Here is a 24,974-nt window from a genome sequence, read left to right on the forward strand (position 1 = left end):
GGGAATAGGATAGACTTTTAATGTGTCTAAACTAACTTTATTGAGGTGTAATTGACATACAATATGTGCCCATTTAAAATGTACAGTTTGATGAGTTTTGACAAATGCATTCACCCATGTGATCAAAATCCCAATTAAGACAGAGCATTTCCATCATCCTAAAAAGTTCTCTCTTGCTCCTTGGCAGTCATTGCTCCCACCCCAATCCTTGACACTTTGAGGTATTTATATATATACATATTAACATATACATTTTTTTGATGTGTATCATGTTGAGTAATAGATTAATAATCTTGAGGTTAATTCTTTGGAAATTCTTGTGCAGTATAACCTTGTTGTAACTGAGAAAAACTTCATTTCTGTTAGTTGTTTTGTGAAGCAAATATGCTAGTAAAATATATATTTTCTTAATTTGGAGCCTAGGGGAGAAATCACTACATCCTGATTATTTAATTTTTTTTTTTTAACGTTTATTTATTTTTGAGACAGAGAGAGACAGAGCATGAACGGGGGAGGGTCAGAGAGAGGGAGACACAGAATCCAAAACAGGCTCCAGGCTCTGAGCTGTCAGCACAGTGCCCGACGCAGGGCTTGAACTCCCGGACCGCGAGATCATGACCTGAGCTGAAGTCGGACGCTTAACCGACTGAGCCACCCAGGTGCCTCTATTTAATTTTTTTTTTTTTTAATGTTTATTTATATTTGAGAGAGTGGGAGAGAGACAGTGCAAGCTGGGGAGGGGTGGGAGTTGGGGGGGGGGGGGACACAGAATCCAAAGCAGACTCCAGGCTCTGAGCTGACAGTACAGAGCCTGCTGTGGGGCTCGAACCCACAAACTGTGAGAGCATGACATGAGCCACAGTCAGTTGCTTAACTGAGCCACCCAGATGCCCCTAGATCCTGATTTATAAATCTATAAAAAGTTTTGAAATGTGAAGTTTCCCAAAAGGACGTTGTTTTTAATAAATCTTCTTAATGGCCAGTAAGTTAACATCTTAGAATTTAGTAACTTGTATTTGTATGGGGTATGGTCTTTTATGCTTTTAAAATAGTACTTTAAAAGTACTTTCCCATTACTTCATCCTTGGATGACTAGTTGAGAGTGACTTGGATGTAGTGATCCTTATGTTAACAGGGTGGGAAACAGGTTCACAGAGATTTTAGTCATACATTTGATTAGTGGCAGAATCTGGTTTAGATAGATCCCTTGATTTCTCTTGTCTACATAGCATTACTTCAAAATTCTGGCCTTAGGTCCTTAGGCATATGCCTCATTGTAAGTTTCAGTTGTGGGTGGTAGCGTGTTAAAGCATAATTCATAACGGTAGGTGATGTTTTTCATTTGTGGTTTCATTTCCCCCAAATTGTCATTTATGTATTATGTATGTGATCTCCACACCCAGCATGGGGCTCAAATGCACCACCCCAAGACCAAGAGTCATGTGCTCCTCTGACTGAGCCAGCCAAGTGCTCCTCTCCCAAATTTCTTCTTGATTGACTTAGAATACATAATGAACTTGAAGAAACATTCAGTGCTTGTAGTGGATGTTAGTTCAAGATTGAACATTAGTTCAACCTTGAGTAGTGGCTGCTGACCGGGTTCCCACATGTTGATGGAGCTAGAAACATCACAGGTGAAGTTTGAGCCACAGATCTTTACCTGCAATTAACTCTTCTTACTTACCTGATCTGTCTTCTCTGTTCCTATTATCTTGCTCATTCCAAGCCTGTTCATTCATTTATTTTCTCATTCAAATATTTATCAGGTGTCTGTTATGTGCCAGATACTGTTGTAGGTGCTGAGGAGACAGCAGTGGATATGCCCTATTTATGCCCTCATGCAGATTAGTCGATGGGGAGTGGACAATAAGCAGAGTAAATACAATGTGTGCTGTGTTAGGTAGTGGTAGGTTCTAAGAAGAAAAATAAAGCAGAGAAGAGGACTGTGGATGTATATGGAATGAAGGTGTGAGGGTGAGGGGTTGAAATTTTAGGTATGATGGCCAGAGTTGGTTTTATTAAGAGAATGACTAGAGTAAAGGCCAGAAGGAAGTTTAAGGGAGCTAACCATGTGGATATCTGCAGGAAGAGTGGGAGTGGCAGAGGGAGCAAGTTCAAAGGCCTTGAGGTGGGAGTATGTCTAGTGTTGGGAGGACAAGTGAGGGAGGCTGTAGTGGCTGGAGAGTAGTAGGTGAGGTCTGTATGATCAGGTGAGGGCAGATCAAGCACAGCTCTGTAGGCTTCATGAAAGATTTTGACTTTTAGGAGAGGAACTCAAACTGGAGCAGAGGAGTGACATGATGTGACTTCATGGTTTAACAGTATCCCTCTGCAATGTTTAGAAGAGACTGAAGGAGGGCAAAAGCCACATTGAGGAGTCCAGTTAGGAAGGAGGCTATTGTAGTAATTTGGGCGAGGGGTGGTAGCTTGCACCAGGCTGGTGGCAATGGGGGATGGTGAGAAGTATCAGATTCGGGATGTATTTTGATGGTAGAGCCAATAGGATTTGATGATGCAGTGGATTTGAGGAGTGAGAGAAGTCAAAGATGGCACCAAAGTTTTTGGCCTGCAGGTCTGGAAGAATAGGATTGCTGTTAGATGAGGTGGGAGGACCTGTATCGGCTCTCATCCTTCTTATAATTGAAATACTTCGGGGCTTCTCCTTAGAAAGAGGTCCCTAATCTGAATATCCTGTGTCTGTAGGTTGCTTTTTTTTTTTTTTTTTTTTAAATGAATATGTTTATAATGTTATTCTGGAGTTTGAATGTGATGATTTAGAATTGGTAATGTAATTGAATTATCCGTCCCCTAACATTAATTTTGCATTTTTGAATTAGTGGTATGGGTTTGACTTACTGAAATCATTAATGAAAACCCAGAACCTTGCAGTAGTACACATCTTTGTCTTTGCGCTGTTTAGTAGTAAAGTCACAGAAAAATGGTTATACTGTCTTATGACTTGGGCTAGAAAATAACAAAGTACAACTCCCTTCGCAAGGGTCGGTATGATTTTGTGAGCCTTGGTTTCAGTCAGTATTCTAATTTTCGTGCCGTGTATCACAGGTAAGAAAAGTTTGGGCGCCATTGTCTTATGTATAAATAACCATTACTGAAAAGAATAACTTAAAATAACACATTGTGATATTTTGAGGTTTTGTATGTATTTTTTAGTGACCGTGGTCATGAGTGGGAATACTACCTTAGGACTTGCCTACAGATGGGATAGCATTTTACTCGTTCCACAGTGTAGGTGCTGACTGTCAGGTGCTGTGGTACTAGGTCCTGGTGGCATATAAAAGTAAACATGGTTCTGTCCTCTTGAAGCTCCTCTTCCACGGGAGACAAAACCAAAGGAGACAAAGGTTCAATGATGGTGTTTTCTTTGAAGGAAACCAAATAGGAGTTGAGAAAGAAAATTGGGGGTGGTGGGGAGATGTACTTTAATAAGAGCTTTCTGGAAAGCTTCTGTGAGGTAACTTCTGTGAGGTAACTGAGCTGAGGAGAAGGAACTAGTTGGGAAGACTAGAGAAAAGAGCATTCCCACAGTATTTGCAGAGGCAAGTGAGAGTTTGGTCCGTCAGGGGGACCGAAAGCAGCTGTGGCCATTGGGGTAGTGAATGAAGGGCAAGAATGGCCAGAGAGGTGGGTGGGAGCCGGGCCAGGCAGGGTAGGTAGAATTTGATCCTAAATGTATTGGAAAACCACTGAAGCCTTTTAAGATGGGGGTGACATTAAAGCACTTTCTTTTTCTTTTTCTTTTACTATAATTTATTGTCAAACTGGCTTATATACAACACCCAGTGCTCATCCCAACAAGAAAACACTTTATTTTTCAAGTAGATTATTTTGGCCAAGAAGTCAAGAAAAGGTTGGAGGGAAAAGCAACACAGAATGGAAGAAAGTAAAACTTTCAATTCCAAGAATTTGTTTGAATTGTTCTACATCTTCTGTGCATATACCAATATATACAAATATGTACAAATAAATAGGGAAATAGAATTATAGTTTGAGACGCATGCTCCAACGGAGCCAGCTGGATGCCCCAATCATAGTATTCTTTAACGAAATTATAGTATCTATTAATTGATCTGGGTTTTTTTGTGTGTGTTTTTTTTTTTACATTTATTTATTTTTGAGAGACAGAGTGAGTTGGGGAGGGGCAGAGAGAGGAGACACAGAATCTGAAGGAGGCTCCAGGCTCTGAGCTGTCAGCACAGAGCCCAACACAGAGCTCAAACCCACGAACCTTGGGATCATGACCTGAACTGAAGTCAGACGCTCAACCGAATGAGCCACCCGGGGCACCCCTGATCTGTGTAGGCCTATTACATTAGGATTTGCCCCAGGCTGCTGAGTATGGAATTAGGTCTGTTTTATGCTACCTTCTTTCACATTTTAGATCTAATTTGGAATGATTGGGAATGTGATGAAGTTTAGAGCAGGTACCTTTTTCTGGTGCCCAGGTAATTTTTTTTTTAAATAGGGTATACGGGTACACTGTGAAAAAAGCCTTCTTTCCATCTGCCCCGTTCTACTGCCTCTTAAATTTAACTACCGTTGTTTGTGTATCCTTCCAGAGTTTTGTTTTGCATATACAAGCAAAAGTAAATGTGGTCACTCCCACTCTTTTTACCCCAAAGCTAACATAACATCCTCATTGATCTGTGCTTTGCCTTTCTCACTTAAGTGTAAATCTTCAGAATCTTTACATATCCCTTCCTGGAATACTTCCCTATTTATAGAATTTGTTGTATGGACTAGAATTTGTTTAAGCAGTCTCCTATTGATAAACATTTGGGTTATTAATATTTTTCTAGGTTTTTTTTTTCCCCTCTCCTAAGGGAAGGAGATAGAATGTACATAGAATAAAATTACAGAATATAGGGGCTTCTGGGTGGCTCAGTCGTTTAAACATCCAACTTTGGTTCAGGTCATGATCTCACGGCTTGTGAGTTCAAGCCCTGCGTCGGGCTCTGTGCTGACAGCTCAGAGCTTGGAGCCTGTTTTGGATTCTGTGTCCTTCTCTCCCTCTGCCCCTCCCTGCTCATCCTCTCTCTCTCTCCCGCTCTCTCCCTCTCTCCCTCTCTCCCTCTCTCTCAAGAATGAATAACCATTATAAAAAATGTACAGATTTTATATGTAGAGTTCAGTGAGTTTTGACAAATGTCTCACCTGTGAAATCACCATCACAGTATATAGAATGTATCTGTCACTCTGTTCTTGTACAACCATTGATTTGATTTCTAACATTCTAGAACAGCGGTATCACTTTTTTGTGTCTAGTGTCTTTAGCTTCACATATCTGTGTTTTTCTTCTGTATCAGCAGTTCCTATTTATTGCTTTTTATCTTATTTTAATTTTATGTGTTCATTTCATTGTATGATTGTACTGAAATTTATCTGTTCACCTGTTGATTGAAATTTGGGTTGTTTCCATTTTTTGGCTATTGTGAATAAAACTGCTGTGAGAGTTCATGTACCAGGCTTTGTGTGGACACGTATTTTCTTTCCTCTTGGTTAAATAAAAAGTGAGATTGCTGGGTCATACTTTTTTTTTTTTTTTAACTTTTTAAGCAACGTCAGGCCTTTTCTCAAACTGTCTATATCACTTTATATTCCCACCAGCAATGTATGAATTTTCCAGTTTCTCCACACCCTCATTGACACATGGTATTTGTCATTTTACTTTAACCATTCTAATGGGTGTGTGCTAGTATAGAATTTGTGGTTTTAACTTACATTTCCTTGATGACTAATGATGTTGAGTGTCATCAGGGTGTGATTGGCCATTTGTATGGGTTTTTGTAAGGTGTCTGTTCAATCTTGCCTATTTATAATTGGATTGTTTTCTTATTGACTTAAAAACATTCTTCATACATTCTGGATGCAAGTCCTTTCAGATACAGTTGACCTTTGAATAACGGATTTGAATTGCATGGGTCCATTTACACATGGTTTTTTTTTTTTTTTTTTTTTATATAGTAATTTCTCTTATGATCTTTTCTTTTTTTTTTTTTTGAAGTAGGCTGCATGCCCAGTGTGGGTCTTGAACTCATGACCCTGAGATCAAGAGTCACAAGCTCTACTGAGTGAGCCAGCCAGGCACCCCATGATCTTCTTAATACACTTTCTTTTCTCTAGTTTGTGTTATTGTAAGAACACAGTGTATAATACATATAACATACAGATTATGTGTTAATTGACTATCTTATTGGTAAAGCTTCTGGTGAACAGTAGGCTATTAGTAGTTAAGTATTTGGAGAGTCCAAAATTGTATACAGATTTTCAGCTGTGTGGGGGATGGGTTTGACAGCACCCCAACCCCCACATCGTGTAAGGGTTAACCTTATACGTATCATGACTTTTTTCTCCCCATCTGTATTTTGCCTTTTCATTTTCATAACAGTGTTTTTTTGTTTTTTGTTTTTTTAAAGGAAATTTTGTTCTTTGTGTGTATGAAATATAATTGTAATGTCTGGATGCTGGCTTTGGGGGCCAAGTGTTTGGTTCAGTTTTGTGCTTTACCTAATAGTTGTGTAACTGTGGGCAAATAGCTCTGCAAAGGCCCTTTCCCATCTGTAAAATAGAGATAACAGTACCTACTCCACAGAATTAGGACAATTAATACAGGTAATGCATATGAAGACTTATAAAGAGCTGAATGTTAAGGACCATTGGTTGGTTGATTGAGGTTACTTTTATTAATAGTAAACTTATTTAAAAAAATAATAAAATGTATTTGTTCCTTGTAGCATCTTTTGGGTGCTAAGTGGCAGATGCTCTGAAGATGTAAAGGTGAATTAGATGTCTTGGACCTGGGGGCACCTGGTTGAGTCGGTCGGTTGAACGTCTGACTCTTGATTTTGGCTCAGGTCATGATCTCATAGTTCGTGGGTTTGAGCCCCATGACAACCGGCTTCGCAGTGATGGGCGGAGCCTGCTTGGGTTTTTCTCTCACTCTGTGTCTCTGTCTCTCTCTCTCCCTCTCTCTCTCTCTCTCTCTCTCTCTCGGTGTCTCTCTCTCAAAATAAATAAACTTAAAAAAAATGATGTCTTGGACTTGTAAGGGAGAATGAGATCTGTGCACAGGTAATTGTCACACAAGGTAGAGAGTAATCTTGCCTTAAAGACTGAGAATGCAGACTTGGTTTGATAGCAGGGTACTGAGGGTACCCCTGAAAGCTTCAGAGCCTGACTAATACCAGTTCTTACCAGAATTGGTTAAAAGAAAGTACAATTTGGTTGTCCTCTAACTTACGAAATGAACAAATCTATAGGAAGAAGACTTTTCTTTCCGTGAGTAGTTTCAAGTGGTTAGTCCTAGGGAAAGCTAGAAATCAAATGAGGCAGAATTTATTTATTTTTATTTTTATTTTTATTTATTTATTTTTTTTAATTTATTTTTGGGACAGAGAGAGAGAGAGAGACAGAGCATGAACGGGGGAGGGGCAGAGAGGGGAGGGGCAGAGAGAGAGGGAGACACAGAATCGGAAACAGGCTCCAGGCTCCGAGCCATCAGCCCAGAGCCCGACGCGGGGCTCGAACTCACGGACCGCGAGATCGTGACCTGGCTGAAGTCGGACGCTCAACCGACTGCGCCACCCAGGCGCCCCTAATGAGGCAGAATTTAATCTCTAACACTGTCCAGGTGAGATGCCCTGGATGAACAAATGGACTTTCATTTATTCGTTTGCTTGTGGGCATGGGTGTGGCATACATGCCCGAGAGGAAAAGAGGGGGAGAGGGGAAATGGGAGGGAAGGAGGACAGAGTGAGGGCTCTCTAGATCTCACTGTGTTCCAGGCATCCAATGTTCTAGAATACAGCCATGAAAAAGACAACCATGGTCCCTTTTCTTTTTTTTTTTATTAAAAACATTTTTTTAATTTTTATTTATTTTTGAGAGAGAGACAGAGTGTGAGCAGGGGAGGAGCAGAGAGAGAGGGAGACACAGAGTCCGAAGCAGGCTCCAGGCCCTGAGCTGTCAGCACGGAGCCCGATGCACGGACATGGGGCTCGAACTCACAAACCGTGAGATCATGACCTGAGCTGAAGTCAGATGCTGAACCGACTGAGCCACCCAGGCGCCCCACCATGGTTCTTTTTCTTATGGAGATTATAGTCTAACAGATGAACAAAGACATCAAATAAATAATTGCAATCGTAATAAATGAATATTATGAAGATACCTAAGGAATTTTGAGAATCTGTAGCAGTGAGATTTATTCTAGCATGGATAAGTTATGTTTGGATCTGCAGACCTGAAATTTGGACCCTGGGTAGTGGTGACTGCCAGGGTTACACCCTTTCTGGCAACCATCAAGTTAGTCTCTCCTGGATGGCACCTCTGCCTTACTAGGTTCTTTCTAATCCAAATGCTGTGGACCCGCACCATTTCCCCCTGTTCACCGTTCAGGTCTATCCTGTTTGTCTGCACTGTTAGACTGTTGTTTAGAAAGTGGTTATTGTCCTCTCCAAAATCTCAGCCTCCACATCTTATTTTGATCTTATCACCTGGCCTAATTTTGCAGCTTCTGAAATCTTAATGCTTCTGGTCAGGTGGTCCTTAGCATATCCCTATTGTTACATTTTTATGACATCATTAAGGGATTTCCACTCACAGAGAATTTGTGTAATTTCTTCCCATCATGATTTTTATTCCATTACTGTCATTACTCCCGTTCTCTTCTTTTCTACCATCTGTCCTCCATCCTTTGCATAGAATTAGTAATCCGGAAGTGCATTTTCTTTACTTTTTTATTTTTTAAAAGTTTATTGGGGCGCCTGGGTGGCTCAGTCGGTTGAGTGTCCAACTTCGGCTCAGGTCATGATCTCATGGTTCATGGTTTCAAGCCCTGCGTCGGGCTCTGTGCTGACAACTCAGAGCCTGGAGCCTGCTTCAGATTCTGTGTCTCCCTCTCTCTCTGCCCCTCCCCCTCTTGCACTCTGTCTCTCTCTTTCAAAAAAATAAATAAACATTAAAAAAGAATTTTTTTTAAGTTTATTTACTTTGAGAGAGAGAGAGAGAGACAGAGACAGAGACAGCATGAGTAGGGGAGGGGCAGAGAGAGAGGGAGAGAGTGAGAGAATCCCATCCAGGCTCTGCACTGTCAGCACAGAGCCCAGCGCAGGGCTTGAACCCATGAGAACGCGAGATAATGACCTGAGCTGAAACCAAAGGTCGGACACTTAACTGACTGAGCCACCCAGGTGCCCTAGAAGTGCATTTTCTGTTAGTAATTCGTTCTCTCTCTTTTGTGTATTACAACATAAATTTTCTGTCCTCTTTTCAGTAATACATAGGAAATGAACTTAAGGAAGATTCTTTAGACAAATGAACTGACTAAAATCCTTCACCAGAGGACTTCACAAAATTTCCTTTGTATCTTTGAAGTATTTCACTTGATTATTGCTGGATTGAGAGAGAAATGAATGGATCCCAGTCATTGTTTCATCCCTTTTGAAAGTTTGTGATCTTCATTGCTGTGTAGTATATTTAAAAAATTTTATTTGTAACCATGTGTAATTGCTTACATAATAAAAGCTGGGACAAGATCCATTAGTGTGAAAACTACAAAGGCTATCCAAGTCAAAATAATTTTTTGTAAATTCATATGAGATTCAAAAGTAAAGCAGGTCCTGGAAAAAAGGGGAAATATGTACTGCCTTACGTTAGCTACGCTGAATAAAAATAGGGAGAAACTTATGATTGTCCAATAGATTTCAATAGTGTAGGCCACCAATCTAGATTATTCAAGTTAACCCTGGAACTCTTGGTTTCACTTGTTTTGTTTTGCTGTGATTCAGATGAAAGTAAATTTTTGGCTGATATTAATTATAGGTATGTAAACCTAGCTTTATTATTTTTTTATTGTGCCAAAATATATAGCACATAACATTTGCCATTTAACCATTTTCGTTGTACGATTCAGTGGCATTAATTTCATTCACAGTGTTGTGCAACTAACGCCGATATCGGTTTCTAAAACTTTTCATCACCCCAAGCAGAACCCTGTAACCATTAGGCAGTAACTACCACCTCTTCACTCTTCCTCTGATAACTTTTAATCTGCTTTGTCTCTCTGGAATTGCTTAATTCTAGGTACTTTACATAAATAGAATCATACAATATTTGTCCTTTGGTGTCTGGATCCTTTCCACTTAACATAATGTTGGTTTTTAAAATTTTTCTTGTGGTAAAATCTACATAACATAAAACTGATTATTTTAACCATATTTAACTGTACACTTCAGTGACATTAAGTACATTCACACTGTTAGATGATTATCATCGCTACTTATTTTCAGAACTTTTTCATCAGCCTGATCTCAAACTTTACCCATTAAACAATAACTCCATTGCCCCTGTTAATCACTGTTGTATTTTCTGTCTCTATGAATTTGACTATTCTAGGCAGCACATATAAATTGAATAATTCTACATCTGCCCTTTTGTATCTGGCTTGTTTCAGTTAGTATAATGTCTTAAAGGTTCATCCGTGTTGTAGCATATATCAGAATTTCCTTCCTTTTAAGGCCGAATAATACTCTCTTATATGTATATACCACATTTTGTTTGTCCATTCAACCATTCATCCGTGGACACTTGGACTGTTTCCATCTTTTGTCTATTTGTGAACAATATTGCAGTGAACATTGACATACAAGTGTCTGAGTCCTTATTTTCAGTGCATATGGTTATATACCAGGAGTGGAATTGCTCAGTCATATGTCAATTCTGTGCTTTTTATGGAAACTCCAAACCGTTTTCCACAGCGGCGTTTTACATTTCCATCAGCAGTAGAACCAGTAAGTTCTAGTTTCTCCATATTGTCTTCAGCACTTACTATTTTTTTCTATTACAGCCATTCTAGCCAGGTGTAAAGTGGTATCTCATTGTGGTCTGATTTGCATTTCCCTAAAGACTAATGATGTTGAGCGTCTTTTCATGTGCTTACTGGTCCTCTGTATCTTCTTTGAAGAAAAACCTAATCAGACTCTGCCCATTTTTAATTGAATTGTTTGTCTTTTTGCTCTTAAGTTGGATTTCTTTCTATATTCTGGACATCAATCCTTTGTTAGATATTTGATTTGCAAATATTTTCTCCCATTCCATAGCTTGTCATTTCACTATATTGATAATGTCTTTGATGTATGAAAGTTTTTAATTTTGAGAGAGTTAAGTCCCTCCTCATCAGATCATCAGTAATTTTTTTTTAATTTTTTTTTTTTAACGTTTATTTATTTTTGAGACAGAGAGAGGCAGAGCATGAATGGGGGAGGGACAGAGAGAGAGGGAGACACAGAATCGGAAGCTCGGAAGCAGGCTCCGGGCTCTGAGCCATCAGCCCAGAGCCCGACGCGGGGCTCAAACTCAAAGACCACGAGATCGTGACCTGAGCTGAAGTCGGACGCTTAACCGACTGAGCCACCCAGGTGCCCCATCAGTAATTACTTTAAATATAAATGGATTAACTTTTTAAATCAAAAGACAAGGATTGGCAGAATGGATAAAAATACAAGATCCAAAAATATGCTGTCTATAGGAGACTCACTTTATTATTTATTTATTTATTTATTTACTTACTTACTTACTTACTTACAGGAGACTGACTTTAGATCTAGACACGAATAGGTTGAAAGTGAAAGGATGGAAAAAGATACTCCATGAAAATACTAACCAAAAGAGAGAGGTGGCTACATATTAATATCAGAAGAAAGAGACATTTTAAATCAAATAAAGATTGTTAATGTGCATAGAGTTTTTGTTTTACAAGATGTAAAGAATTCCGGAGATGGATATTGCTGGTGGTTGCACCATTTTACTTTCCTGAGAATCCACAAGTATTCCTATATCTCGACATCCTTGTCAGCATTTGTTATTTTCTGGGTTTTCTGGGTTTCACCCGATGGTGGTGTGTTTTGGTTGTTTTGTTTGTGTGTTTTTATAATAGCCTAGTGTGTGTGAGGTAGGATCTTATTGTGGTTTTAATTTGCATTTCCCCAGTGATTACTCATATTCACCATCTTTTCATATACTTGCTGCCCATCTGGAGATTATCTTCAGATAAATGTCTACTTAAGTCCATTGCTTGTTTTATAATCAGGTTATTTGATGTTTTTGTTGAATTTTAGGAGTTCTTTATATATTCTGGATATTAACCCTTGTGATTTACATATCTTTTCTCCCAGTCATTACGTTGGTGAAAGTGAAAACTTTGGTGATCGTGTTCTTCAGTGCATAAAAGTTTTTAAATTTGATGTAGTCCCATTTGTCAATTTTTGCTTTTGTTGCCTATGCTTTTGATGTCATATCCAAGAAAGCATTATCAAAGCAATGTCCTAAAGCTTTTCGTCTATATTTTCTTCTAGGAGTTTTATAGTTTTGGGTCTTTTGTTTAGGTCTTTAGTCCATTTGAGTTAATTTTTGTCCATGATGTAAGATAAGAGTACTTTTTCATTCTTTTGTGTGTGGATATCCAGTTTTCCCAACATTATTTGTTGAAGAGAGTGCCCCTTCCCTATTGTGAGTGGTATTGCATCGCTTATTGAAGATCATTTGACTACATATGCAAGGGTAGTTTTGTATATGATATTTTGGAGCTTATTTTCCCACTAGTTGTATATTCCTAAGTTTTAGCCATATGGTGTCACTCTAGTAAGTGAACATATTTGGATAACCACCATCTAGAACTGTATAGCATGCTAGAACCTCTCCTTGTGCCTCCTAATCACTGTTTTCTTCATCATCCCCAGAGGTACATGTTCTGTTGACTTTAAGATTATAGATTTGTTCTGTTTCTGAGCTTCCTACAAATGAGAGTGTCACAGTTTATATTGTTTTATGTTTGGTGTCTTTTATTCCCTGTCTATATTCTTTCATGTTGTGGATATTGCAGTGGTTTGTTCTTTTTCATTGCTGATTAGGATTCTACTGTAGAATTATACCTTTATTTATTCCTACTGTGCTTATGGGCATTGGGTTTTCAAGTTCAGGGTCATAACAAATAATGCACCTGTGATCATTTGTGTGTGTGTGTATGAGTTCATGTATGTATACACATTTCTTTTGGGTGTATAATTAGGGAATTCAACTTGATTTTTTAATAGAAAATATTTTTGAAATAATTATAGATTCATATGTACTTATAAAAAATAATAGGGGCACCTGGGTGGCTCAGTCAGTTAAGCATCCAACTTCGGCTCAGGTCGTGATCTCATGGTCTATGGGTTCAAGCCCCACATCGGGCTCTGCGCTCTCAGCACAGAGCCTACTTCAAATCCTGTCTCTCTCTCTCTGCTCCTCCCCTACTTGTGCGTGCTCTCTGTCTCTGTCTCTCTCTCAAAGATAAATAAACATTTAAAAAGATAGATCCCTATACCTTTTACCCATTTTCTCCAATGGTAACATTTTGTAAAACTGTAGTACAGTGTCACAACTAGCATATTGACATTAATTGGATCCACAGATTTTATTCTGACCTCCCCTGTTTTACTTCTATAAAATTGATTTGTCTTTTAATTTTTTTTTAATATTTATTTATTTTTGAGAGAGAGAGAGAGAGGGACAGAGTCTGAGTTGGGGAGAGGGGTCGGCGGGTGGGCGGGGAGGGGGGAGGGGGGGACACAGAATGTGAAGCAGACTCCAGGCTCTGAGTTGTCAGCACAGAACCCGATGCAGGACTCGAACTCATGGACTGTGAAAACATGACCTGAGCCAAAGTCAGATGCTTAATGGACTGAGCCACCCAGGAGCCCCTGATTTGTCTTTTAAAGAGAAAACAAAGTGGTTTAATTTATAGAGTCAAAAATAATTCACTTTTAATTACAGTACTCAACATGCAAATTACATTTACCTGTTGATACAGAAATGGCAGCTTGCCACTTTCCTAGGACATTTAATCCAGGCAGTTATTCCTGGACATCCTTTCTCTTTGTATCTGCCAACATTTACCCTCTCTACCTTCTTATAATGATATGTAAACTCTTAGCCAGATAACTGGGTCTTAAGTTCAGTTGACTTACCAGACATTGACTTTTTTTCAGTTGATTTGATCTATTCTGAACTCCACATGAAGAATATCCCATTATTTAACCTATAGATGATCATTCCTGAAGGCACTTGAGAATCCATCAGTACCCCAGGGTCACCAATTTTCCCTGGACTGTATGAAGAGACATAGGAGGTTTGTTAAGTACGTCCCTGCCCTGAATATTCACTCTGAAAAAGAATTTGTTTGGATAAAGTTTTAATACATTTGCTCTTTATGTGATTCTGTAGGCTCACGGTGAACAATATAGAGATACTTGTTTTGTTCATACATAGTTTCTAAATTTTCATTAATGAAAATGTTTACGTTTGTGAAGGAAGTTATTAAAATACTAGTGCATAAATTAGATGTAAAAATTCAGGATATTTGGATCCCAAGGAAACAGGAGTTTACTGTGGTTTATATATCAGGCTGATTGTACGTGATAATTATTATAATTGGCAATGTTTCTTCCAAAGATTGAATTTTTGCTAAGTTTTTTGTATATTATCACTAGCTTGGATTTCTCCTTTCTCTGCCTTTCCTTTCTGTTATCACCAGAAGGGATTTTTTAAACATCTTAAAAATAATTCTTTCACTGTAAGTCACCCAGAATACAGTCATTTCCTCTAGTTTCAAACATAAAGGGAACCTGGCTCAGACAAGAATGATCCTTGCTGCACGTCCACTAGCTCATTGTGTTCTCCTTTTTATTCTGAGAGGCCCCAGCTCAGTTTACAAGGTTAAGGGCTACCGTGTGTGTTCACAACAGAGCTAATCCTGCTTCAATAAATACAGATGTACAATTCTTTTTTGAACATGCCTTCAAAGTGGAGGTCTTTGGCCGTGAGCTCCTCTTTGACATCATCTAGTGCCCACTGGTGATCCATTAGCTCCAAAACTTTCCACTTTGCTTTGAAAGCTTTGTTGCTGTCTGTGGGCATGGCCGTGGCTGCTCTAGTCATTTGTGCCTGCATTCTTCTTCTTCTCTTTCTCCTTCTCCTTCTTCTTTTTTTTTATTATTAGTGGTAACACGTAATCAGTTTATTATTGTTACTTATTTGTGCCTGTATTATTTTTGATTGGTCATTGGCATTATCTTGGCCCAGAAGGAGAGAGTAAATGCTCTAAAACCCAAATGCTTAGTAGAAGCACCAGGATGTGGAATTCACCAGGATGCAGATAATGTGAGTAGTTCAGTTCTTTACTGTAGCATAGGCTTAAAACAGGATCAGTGGACAGGGAGCCTGGGTGGTTCAGTTGGTTAAGCGTCCAACTTCACCTCAGGTCATGATCTCACAGTTCATGAGTTTGAGCCCTGCATCAGGCTTTGTGCTGACAGCTCAGAACCTGGAGCCTGCTTTGGATTCTGTGTCTCCCTCTCTCTCTCCCCGTCCCCTGCTCACGCTTTATCTCTCTCTCTCAAAAAAAAACACAAGGTCAGTGGAAATAGGTCTGTGGTTGTAACAAAGCCTAAGCATGTCTGTCATGTTTATCCATTCACCACTAAGAATCATTGGGAGAACATTTGTTAAATTCCCTTTGACCATGTTTGTGAGCATAGTGGGATCATTCATAGGAGAAGGTAGTACTATTTTCCCTTTAGTTTTTTTGAAAAATCCTTACTCTGGGTGGTTAGAAGTAGTATTTTCATGTCAGAAGGACTGTTTGGGAATATAATTTTCATCTCTGAGGATTATGCTTTGAATTAGGACTTCAGCTGTCAAATACTTGGTCCTGGGTGAGCTTCTTTTTTTTGTTTTTATTCTTTTATTAAGAAAAATTTTTTAATGTTTTTTTTTTTTTGTTTTTTTTTTTTAGAGAAAGACAAGAGTACTAGTGAGAGATGGGCAGAGAGAGAGGGATACACAGAATCCGAAACAGGCTCCAGGCTCCTAGCTGTCAGCACAGAGCCTGATGTGGGTCTTGAACTCACAAACTGTGAGATCATGATCTGAGCTGAAGTTGGATGCTTAACCGACTGAGTCACCCAGGTGCCCCTCTCATTTTTAAAAACAATTTTTTTAATGTTTTTATTTATTTTTGAGAGAGAATGAGACAGAGTACTAGTGAGGGATGGGCGGAGAGAGAGGGAGATGCACAATCTGAAGCAGGCCCCAGGCTCCTAGCTGTCAGCACAGAGCCTGGTGGAGGGCTCGAACTCTTCTGGGTGAGCTTCTTGTCACTTTGGGGCTGGATGGACACATAGTGGTGGATCATGGCCACAGGGAGGGTGATGATGAACATGGGTAGGACCACCCAGAGCCATCCAGAGCCGTGGTGCCCGCCATCTTTTGGTTGGTTGGTTTGTTTGTTTGTTTTTAAGATACCATAAGATACTATTTTTAAGTAATCTCCACACCCAACATGGGGCTTGAACTCAGAGATCAAGAGTCTCATACTCTACCAACTGAGCCAGCTGGGTGTCTCTCCTGCCATCTTTACTGAGAGCCAGTCTGGTTGGGGTTGCAGGCCAGACCCCGAACCTGCACGTTACCTTGGTTCAGGACTTGCCTGGGTTGTGCTGTGACCCCAGACCTAGTGCACTGCCTCCAGCTGGCCTGCCATTTGATTTTAAATATTATCTGAAGTTTATAGAGTTCTAAAACAGTAACAAAGGTTCCTTGAAATCTTTTGCTTGTTCTAAACCATGTGTATTAAGACCACATATTGGAGTGAGAGGCACTAAACCTAGGGTTGTTTTTTGTTTGTATGTTTGTTGTTGTTTACCTCTCCAACCTTCCTTGCCTCCATGAAAGAAAGGTTATAAGACAGTATCTACTGGATGAATTTATCTTTATCACTGCCTACTGTATCAAATAAGTACTCAGTAAAAATTGTAGTGTAGTGATTAAAATGATCGAATATACAGGAGAGGGGCGCCTGAGTGCTTCAGTCAGTTAAGCATCTGACTTCAGCTCAGGTCGTGATCTCACGGTTCGTGAGTTCGAGTCCCGCGTCCAGCTCTGGGCCGACAGCTCAGAGCCTGGAGCCCACTTCAGATTCGGTGTCTTCCTGTGTCTGCCCCTCCGCTGCTTGCACTCTGTCTCTTGCATTGTCTCAAAAAATAAACGAACATTTAAAAAATTAAAATTAAAAAAAAAAGAATATACAGGAGAAACAATGGATATGTATTATATATACATATTTAACTGTGGCACTTTTTCTTATTTATTTATAAGTGATGAGAGATTGGTGAAAGTGAAGACTTTGTCACTCTAGAAAGAGCTGTGCAGAAAGCTGTGCAGGAATTCACAAATTCAACCACTTCCTGAAATATCTCAAGCTGCTAAGAAATTTTGTCATCCTTTTGCTCCGAAAGGCAACATAATAGTTGGGATGTGTCATAGGGAAAGACCGTCTTAACATAGTTGAGGTATATAGGGCACATTGGGACACAATTCCAAAGCTAATGGCTTACTACAGCTGAGAGCGTTCAGTTGTAATGACAGGTGAGTGGTGTCTTTCTCAGTCTTGCTTTAAAACAGCTTGCTTATGTACTGGCATGGGGGACCCACTCACTGGATGGAGATCTTTTACGAGACAAAAATAGAAGTTATCCTTGTCCTCAGGGAGCTCATAGGCAAGTGACTTTGGGAGATTATACTTAGTTGAATTCATGTTTAAAATAAGGATGATAATACTCCTGCTTAAAAGGTTGTTATAAAAAGTAACTACTTAAAAACATTACTTGATATTTAAAAAATACAAATTTAGACATGTCATAAATGTAAATTCTAAATTTGCTCATTGTAAGTAAATATTTATTGAATGTTTAAGGCAGGGACTGTGTTAAATGTAATTTTAAAATATTTTCTCAACAGATAGTACTTAATTTGGTAAAAGAATTTCAAAAAGGTGTACAGTGAAGTCTTCCTTCCACCTTGTCTCCTGGCTCCCAGCTTCTTTTCATTGTTTTCAGAGAGATTTTTTTTTTCAATTTCTTTTTTTTTTTAACCTTTATTTATTTTTGAGACAGAGAGAGACAGAGCATGAACGGGGGAGGGCCAGAGAGAGAGGGAGACACAGAACCTGAAACAGGCTCCAGGCTCCAGGCTCCGAGCTGTCAGCACAGAGCCCGACGTGGGGCTCGAACTCACGGGCCGCGAGATCATGACCCGAGCCGAAGTCAGACCCCTAACTGACTGAGCCACCCAGGCACCCCAAGATTTCTTTGTTTTAAAATAGTCTCTACACCTACCACAGGCTCCAGCTCACCACCCTGAGATCAAGAGTTGCACTTTCTAAGACTAAGCCAGTCCAGTGCCCCTGTTTTCAGAGAGATTTTATGTGTATGTACACGAGTATGTATCTGTTTTTAGAGTCACAGATGGTAGCGTATTATACAAACTGTACCTTTCTCTGAGTACAAAGTGTTTCATATCCTGATCTCATTTGATACAATAATAATTAAGATACCTACTCATATTATCTCCATTTTATAAACAAGGAAACAAAGACATCTCAATTTCTTAGTAACTTGTCCAGGGTTGTATAGCTTGGAAGTACCTCCGTGGTACGGAGGCAGTTATTTTGGTACCACTTATTTAACTTATTATTTATTTATTTATTTATTTATTTTGGAAATTTAAAAAAATTTTAATTTTAATTTTTAAAAATTGTTTGAGAGAGCGAGTGTGTGAGCAAGGGAGAGGAGACAGAGGGAGAATAAAGAATTCCGTACTTTGACCAGAGTGTCCATTCGAGTTTCTGCAGCCATGTTGATAATGTTGGCAGAAAGAATCCAGCCAGGAGCACATGTTGTTCCTAGTTGTCCTATCTTGCCAGCCTCCTTCAATCCAGAACTGTTCTTTGGTCTTTCCTTAGCTTTTGTGACCTTGTTATTTTGGGTGAAGACAGGCCACTCCTTTTGTAGACTCTCGGTTTGCTACTGTCCTAGGTTTCCTCACAATTCTACCAATTTTAGTTACTTTTGGTATAAATATCACAGAAGTCATGTTTCGTTTTTCCCATTGCATCCTATCAGGTGGCATTCAATGTCAATTTGTCTCATTACTCCCATTAAGGGAAGAAAAGAGAAAAGAGCGGAAGAGGGGAAAGTAACTTCTATTAGCTTGCTTTTCAGAGGGCACTCTATTCAGCAAATATCTTTTCCTTGTAGCATCCTGGGGGAGAAGAGGTCCTAATGGAACAAGCTGGTGCAGATGCAAGTGAAAGCTTTGAGGACGTAGGCCACTCCTCTGATGCCAGAGAAATGCTCAAGCAGTACTATATCGGTGATGTGCATCCGGTAAGAACTAACTGAACTGGGAGAGGAAGCTGCTGACTAGCCACAAAACACAAGGAGAGGGATGAATTAATAAAATGGAAATTCAGCCCAGCTGTCAGGCCACATATTCTCCCAAATCATTTGGCCTACTGCGCTAAGATACAGCTTCTTGTATGTAAAACAACACATGTAGTATCTAAAAAGTTAAGAGAACTGGTTTTGGATTTTTTGTTTTTTTGATTGATTTTTGTAGTATCATTAATAACATCTCTTTCTAAAATAATGGTTTGATTGTTCTTGGCAATTTCTTGCAAAAGGTGGTAACTATGAACATTCGAACAAGGCACCCTGGTAGGTTCATAGTTGGGAGTGTGGGGGCAAATACCCTTCCACAGACCTTGACGTCCCTCAGAGAATTCTCTACTACCAGAATGTAGTCTTCATGTTCTAAGGTTAGAGACAAGTATATAGTGAGATATGCCTTTGGATACGTCTTAAAATATTATTTGTTTTCCTTTTTTAACAGAATGACCTTAAACCTGAAAGTGGTAGCAAGGTAAGAGGAAATCATCTGTTTCTCTCATCTGTTTCAAGTGTTTATATTTCTATTTACTCAGGTAGAATGTTTTTTTTTTTTTGTTTTTTTTTTTTTAATTATCTTAACAAGAGAAGTGTTCCTTTTTTTCCTAAGCAAAAATCCTATTTTTCAGGAGCTTGGACTCATTGCCATCTCAGGAAAAAAAGAATAGCTGAGTCTCGAACAGTAGGAAACATTTTGTTCATGCTTGTACTTGCTTTAAAAAAAAAAAAGGAAATTCTAAAGCCATGCTCTGTACGGTTTTGAAGGAAATTAGTTTATGGGTTCAGTTGTAGAAAAGTATTTATTATTCTTACATTAAATACTGTGAGAATAATTCTGTGTTGGGAAAATAACTGGAAAGTTGATTTTCACGTGAAAGTCTTTGAAGGAGTTACAGACTGGAGTAATTACTAGAATGGGCCTTTCTGTCCCTATTACCCAGATTTAATCCTTGTGTCATGCAGTTTCAAATAGGCCTACATCCGTTTCATTTACTCAGTGATACAGCAAAAAGAAACGATTAAATATTTGAAAACCTTAATGTGCGCTGCAGGACCTACCAGGAACAAAATCTGGAAGCCATTTTGCTTCCCACAAGCAGGGCTGTTCATTTCCTTGACTGCGTCACACATTTCTTGACTTCCGTCTGTTGCCCTCCCACTTAAAGGGACAGCAGTTTAGTTGCCACCTAGAACATCCTGGAGGCAGCGCTCTTCCCCTTTTCCTTCTGCTAGCTTCTTGCTTCCCTTTCCTTACTGACCTGGAATTACTGAACACGTTTGATACGGCACTTGAAGTTGGCCTAGACACAGGAATTCTTTCAACCCGAGAGACTGCTTGACAGTGTCTGCCATCTGTTGCTCTGCCATCCAAAGTGTCTGTGGAAATTAACTCTTCCGTCTTGCTATACTCTGCTACTCTGAACTGGTGAATTGTTTATGAAGGGAGACGAGAGCGGTTTTTTAAATGCTACGTGAGCACTGGTGGTTGGTTTGTCTTCCCCTCGTAATGAAGGTGAAGATGGAGCTATGCATAGCCTTGCTGAGTATCTTGAACACGTCTGAAAACATTGGTCTCAGTTACAGTAAACATTTAATTCAGGGGATATTCCCATTTGTATAAGAGAAGCACCATGTATCTGGGAGCCATCACCCACTTTTACACAACAGTCATGAGAGCACCCTTTATTAAAGCAATAGAAAAAATTGTGGAATTATAATGTCTGAAATTCTACAAATTGCTTCTTGTTGCTGTTTTTCTTCCTTGCTAGTTCAGTATGTGATTAGGATCATTCTTAGCAATGGAGAGCGGTGTTTTTCAAATTCTGTCCGGTGGGCCATCTGTGTTCGAATCCCTGGGCATGTGTCTGAAATGTCTATTTTCTGGGCTCCCGCTGCTACTGATTCATAATCTCTGGAGGTGGGACTTGGGAATTTGCACTTAAAGTAACCCAGGTAGCCAAGCACCAGACTTCTTGCTGAAAGATATGCCCATCTTTTCATTTGAAAAGTTTGGGAACTTGAATTCTCTTTTCTAGAAAGCACTGTCTGCCTTTTGTAGGCCAAAGAATTAATTAGAGATGTCTCAGCTAAATTAAAACTGTTGAGCCTTGGACTTTTTTTGTAAGAAATACAGAAAAAGAAATCCTTTTAGCTCACTGAATTCTATAATAATTTAGAGGTTTCCAAATGTAGTTTGGCCCCTGCCTCGTATAAACAGTGAGTGACTAAAGGCAGTATTTTCAAAGCTCTGTTTTTCGTTATGTCTCTTGTACCCAAAGGACAGTCTCCATTAAGTAGAGAGTAGGTTATTGAGTGTTTTCAGTCACACTGCTGTACTTCAGGCAGATCGGGCAAGGAAAACCTTTGGGGAAAATTTCAAGACCACACATAGGTTTTTATAGAGCTATATAGTCCAACCTGATTTCAGTTCCAGGAAGACATTCCTGGTCCCTCAGATTTATTTCTTACAAATTAAATAGGCACTTCTGTGTCTAAGATGTAGATGTCTCTTTTCTTAATTTTTCTGTACTCACCATGAAGAAAAGGATGTAAAATTCATTTCATTAATACTTTATTTTGGTTAAGGGTTTCTGAACCTCTACAAAGAAGTGATTTTTTTTTTTTTTAAGCCTAATTAAAAGGTGTCTTCTGCCTTAGGAGACAAAGGTTTCATTTTCTTTCTCTTTCTTTTCCTTTCCTTCATTTTTCCACTTCTCTTCTCCCCCCAAAGTTTCCCATCTCTTCCCTCCCTGAAACTATTACCTCCAGCCTCCCCCTCGGCAAAATTAAAAAAAAAAAAAAAAAAAAAAAAAAAAGCCACCCAGAATGTACTATTACACAATCTAAATCTGGAACCTTTCGTCAGTTTTTTGCAAACTGCCTTTCATACTGCTTTTGCTTTAACATAGGTAAATAATTGATGCTCACCATTGTTTTCTTGTTAGATTGATAATGCCCGAGGTCCATGGCCCTGAAATAGTACAATACTAAAATGTAAAAGCTTAGAAACTACAAATCTGGCGACAGATATTTTTCTCACCTGTTTCAGTCTTCAGATAATAAACCAGACTTAAAAACCTTTCTGTCTCTTTGAATCTCTTCCTCCCTGGATTAGTCCCCATGCTGCAAGCCGTCAGTCTTCTATTTCTACATGAGTTAACGTTTTTCTGGTATGCTTTGGGTTATAGAAACGCACCTTAGAAGTGCGTTGAGTTTTCTGTGCCATTTGGCCTGCCCTTCTCCTGCGCTTCAAGAAACCTAGGCACATCTGTGGTCAGTCACGTCTCCCTTTGGATTATGCGTTCGCTGGTGGGGTAGCTGTTTGATGTGCCACCACTTCAGGAGATGCAGTACACACGAACGCGAACCTGACGAAAGAAGTCGGTACCATTTCACTGATTTATTCCATAGATGTTATCTGGGCAACAGTTCAGCTGCTTCAGATATCATTGAAGTGAATAGATTCAGTACCTGGACCATTTTCCATTTAAATTGTTGAATGGGTAGTACATGATGGTACATAGTGAAAAATTGAAATAGTGCAAAAAGGTATACTTTTTATGTATATGTTATGTATGTATGTATATAAAATGACTCCCTTCCATCTCCAGCTCTCAGTCTCCGAGGTCCCTTCCCCAGAGGTAGTCAGCTACCATTTTCTTGTTTACTCTTCCAAAGAGACTCTATGCATTCATAAATATAAACAGATGGACGGACGGATCCGTCCATTGATTGATCAGTTGATAGGCAGACCAATCATTCCTTCCTTAAAAAAAAAAATCTTGCTCTGTACCTTCTTTTTACTTAAAAATTTTATTGTGGTTGATTTTTCTTTATCGATATTCCATGGACAAAAATTTCAGTAAGATGGCATTTGCTGTAATAGGATCTGATGTATTTTTTTAAACAAATAATATCGTTTCTATAAAGGCTTAACATGTTATTTAAACTTCATTTTTTAACTTAAGAAGTTTAACTTTTATGTTAACTTTTATGTTAGAAGCAATCTATAAGTTGCATTTAAAGGCAAATCTATTTTTTTACTCCTGATGCTACTGACTTTTGTTACACAACATTTTTCTCTTACATGCATATAGCATTCAGTTTACTTTCTCTTTTATGGAAGAGAATCTAAAAAGAATACATTGTTTGTAATTATGTAATGCAGTTACTTGGTTGCATAGTACCAAAAATTTCCTTGTAAGAATTGTTTAATATTCCTGTCATACCTACAACCTAATTTGTTAAAGTTTGGAATGGTTATGCCGATGCCCTTTAGATTACTCTTTACCAAATAATTTTGTAGGGTTGTTTCATTGTTCTGATTTCATCTAGCATTTGTTTTTTGTAACATAATATTTTGAAATAAAGCATAGAATGTAATGGCAAAAGCCCTCTTGAAAGGCAAATTTCCCATTGCTGAGGCATCTCAAGGATTAATGCCTTCTCCTCATGACACTTTAGTTAGAAATAATGTGTAGTTTTGCAAGAGAAGGTGTTAGGAGGACAAGGTAACATCGTTTTCAAATCAGCCCTCTAGTGTAACAAGTTTTTCATTTCTTTGGTCCCAGTAGAAATTACTCTATGAATGTCCTATATGTGTTATCACAGTGGGTTCTTGAGACGGTCCTACAGAAATTTGTCTGAAGGGTGTTTTTCATTTGTGAATTTTGCCCCCATATGCGGGGAAATATTTTTTACTTGACTGGACTGCCTCTAGGGATGGTACGTACTTTATAAGACCGTAATTGTTAATACATTGGAGCTTTTGAGAAGGCTGTCCTCAAGATCCACACATGGCCATAGGAGGGACTATAAAATGTTGAAATCATGTATTTCAACAAACTTTTTGGGTTTTAAGAAACTAATAGTAAAATTCATATTGCGGCCAAAAGTTCCAAAATTGTTTTTCATAAGTTGCTGGCTACATAGCTACCAAAGTGTTCTAAATAAAAAGCTGTATTCAACCACCCAGATACTCATTAGCTTTACCGAAGGTGTCATGTGGTTTAAAATCCACTTTTTCCAATTTTAAAACTTGGAATCCTCTTGGAATAGCAAGCATCCAGTTTAAGAATTAAAACATAAGCTCCTTATATACCTTGCAATAGATTTCCCTTCCATTTAAAATCTAAATATGAACTATTGAGGTTGAAGGTACATTTTATAAATGCCCTATCTATATATATATATCTACATACATACATATATATGTATGCATGTATTTTAATGCATCGTAATCCTAATTCTGGTGCATTGTTTCCAATATTTATGTCCTGGTGACAGAGTACACTATTCCTTAAGCATGTGTTGTCTCATGTTTCATAAACAGTTTTCATAGTGAAACCACGCCCACTGACCCCCAAATAAATCCTTTCCCATATGTTTGCCAATTACGACATTTCTTTGTCATTCTCTTAACCATATCAAAAAAAGTCCATACTTAGGGCACAGTGTCTCTTGGAAGAGTATCTAGAAAAATATATCTTTATATACCTGGTGTAAGATAAGAAAAGTCTGCATGTGGGCCATGCTCTGTCAGTCTTTCCAGACATGGGAGAATAGTGTTTCCTTCTCTCTAACCTTTAGAAGTCTGCTAGTGTAGATTTTTTTTTTTTCTGCTATTGTAGATTT

General features: G+C 38.8%; 2 protein-coding genes across 6 annotated transcripts in view; both read left to right on the plus strand.

Moving 5' to 3' along the window:
• NIP7 (nucleolar pre-rRNA processing protein NIP7) overlaps positions 1-19,233 on the plus strand; it is a 92,200-nt gene extending 72,967 nt beyond the window's left edge. The window contains exon 6 of the mRNA XM_042920765.1: positions 19,152-19,233. The gene's annotated coding sequence lies outside the window, so the exon portion shown is untranslated. The remainder of the gene's footprint in view (positions 1-19,151) is intronic.
• LOC122209114 (cytochrome b5 type B) overlaps positions 1-24,974 on the plus strand; it is a 110,349-nt gene that overhangs the window by 893 nt on the left and 84,482 nt on the right. For all 5 annotated transcript variants that reach the window (XR_006197456.1, XM_042920758.1, XM_042920759.1 and 2 more), the window contains exons 2-3: positions 19,152-19,280; positions 19,786-19,815. Coding sequence is in view for 4 of the 5 variants with exons in the window: in XM_042920758.1 (XP_042776692.1) it covers positions 19,152-19,280; positions 19,786-19,815 (159 nt within the window). In the remaining variant the exon portion in view is untranslated. The remainder of the gene's footprint in view (positions 1-19,151; positions 19,281-19,785; positions 19,816-24,974) is intronic.

This window comes from Panthera leo, chromosome E2 (assembly GCF_018350215.1).
Source record: "Panthera leo isolate Ple1 chromosome E2, P.leo_Ple1_pat1.1, whole genome shotgun sequence".
NCBI classification, from domain to species: Eukaryota; Metazoa; Chordata; class Mammalia; order Carnivora; family Felidae; genus Panthera; species Panthera leo.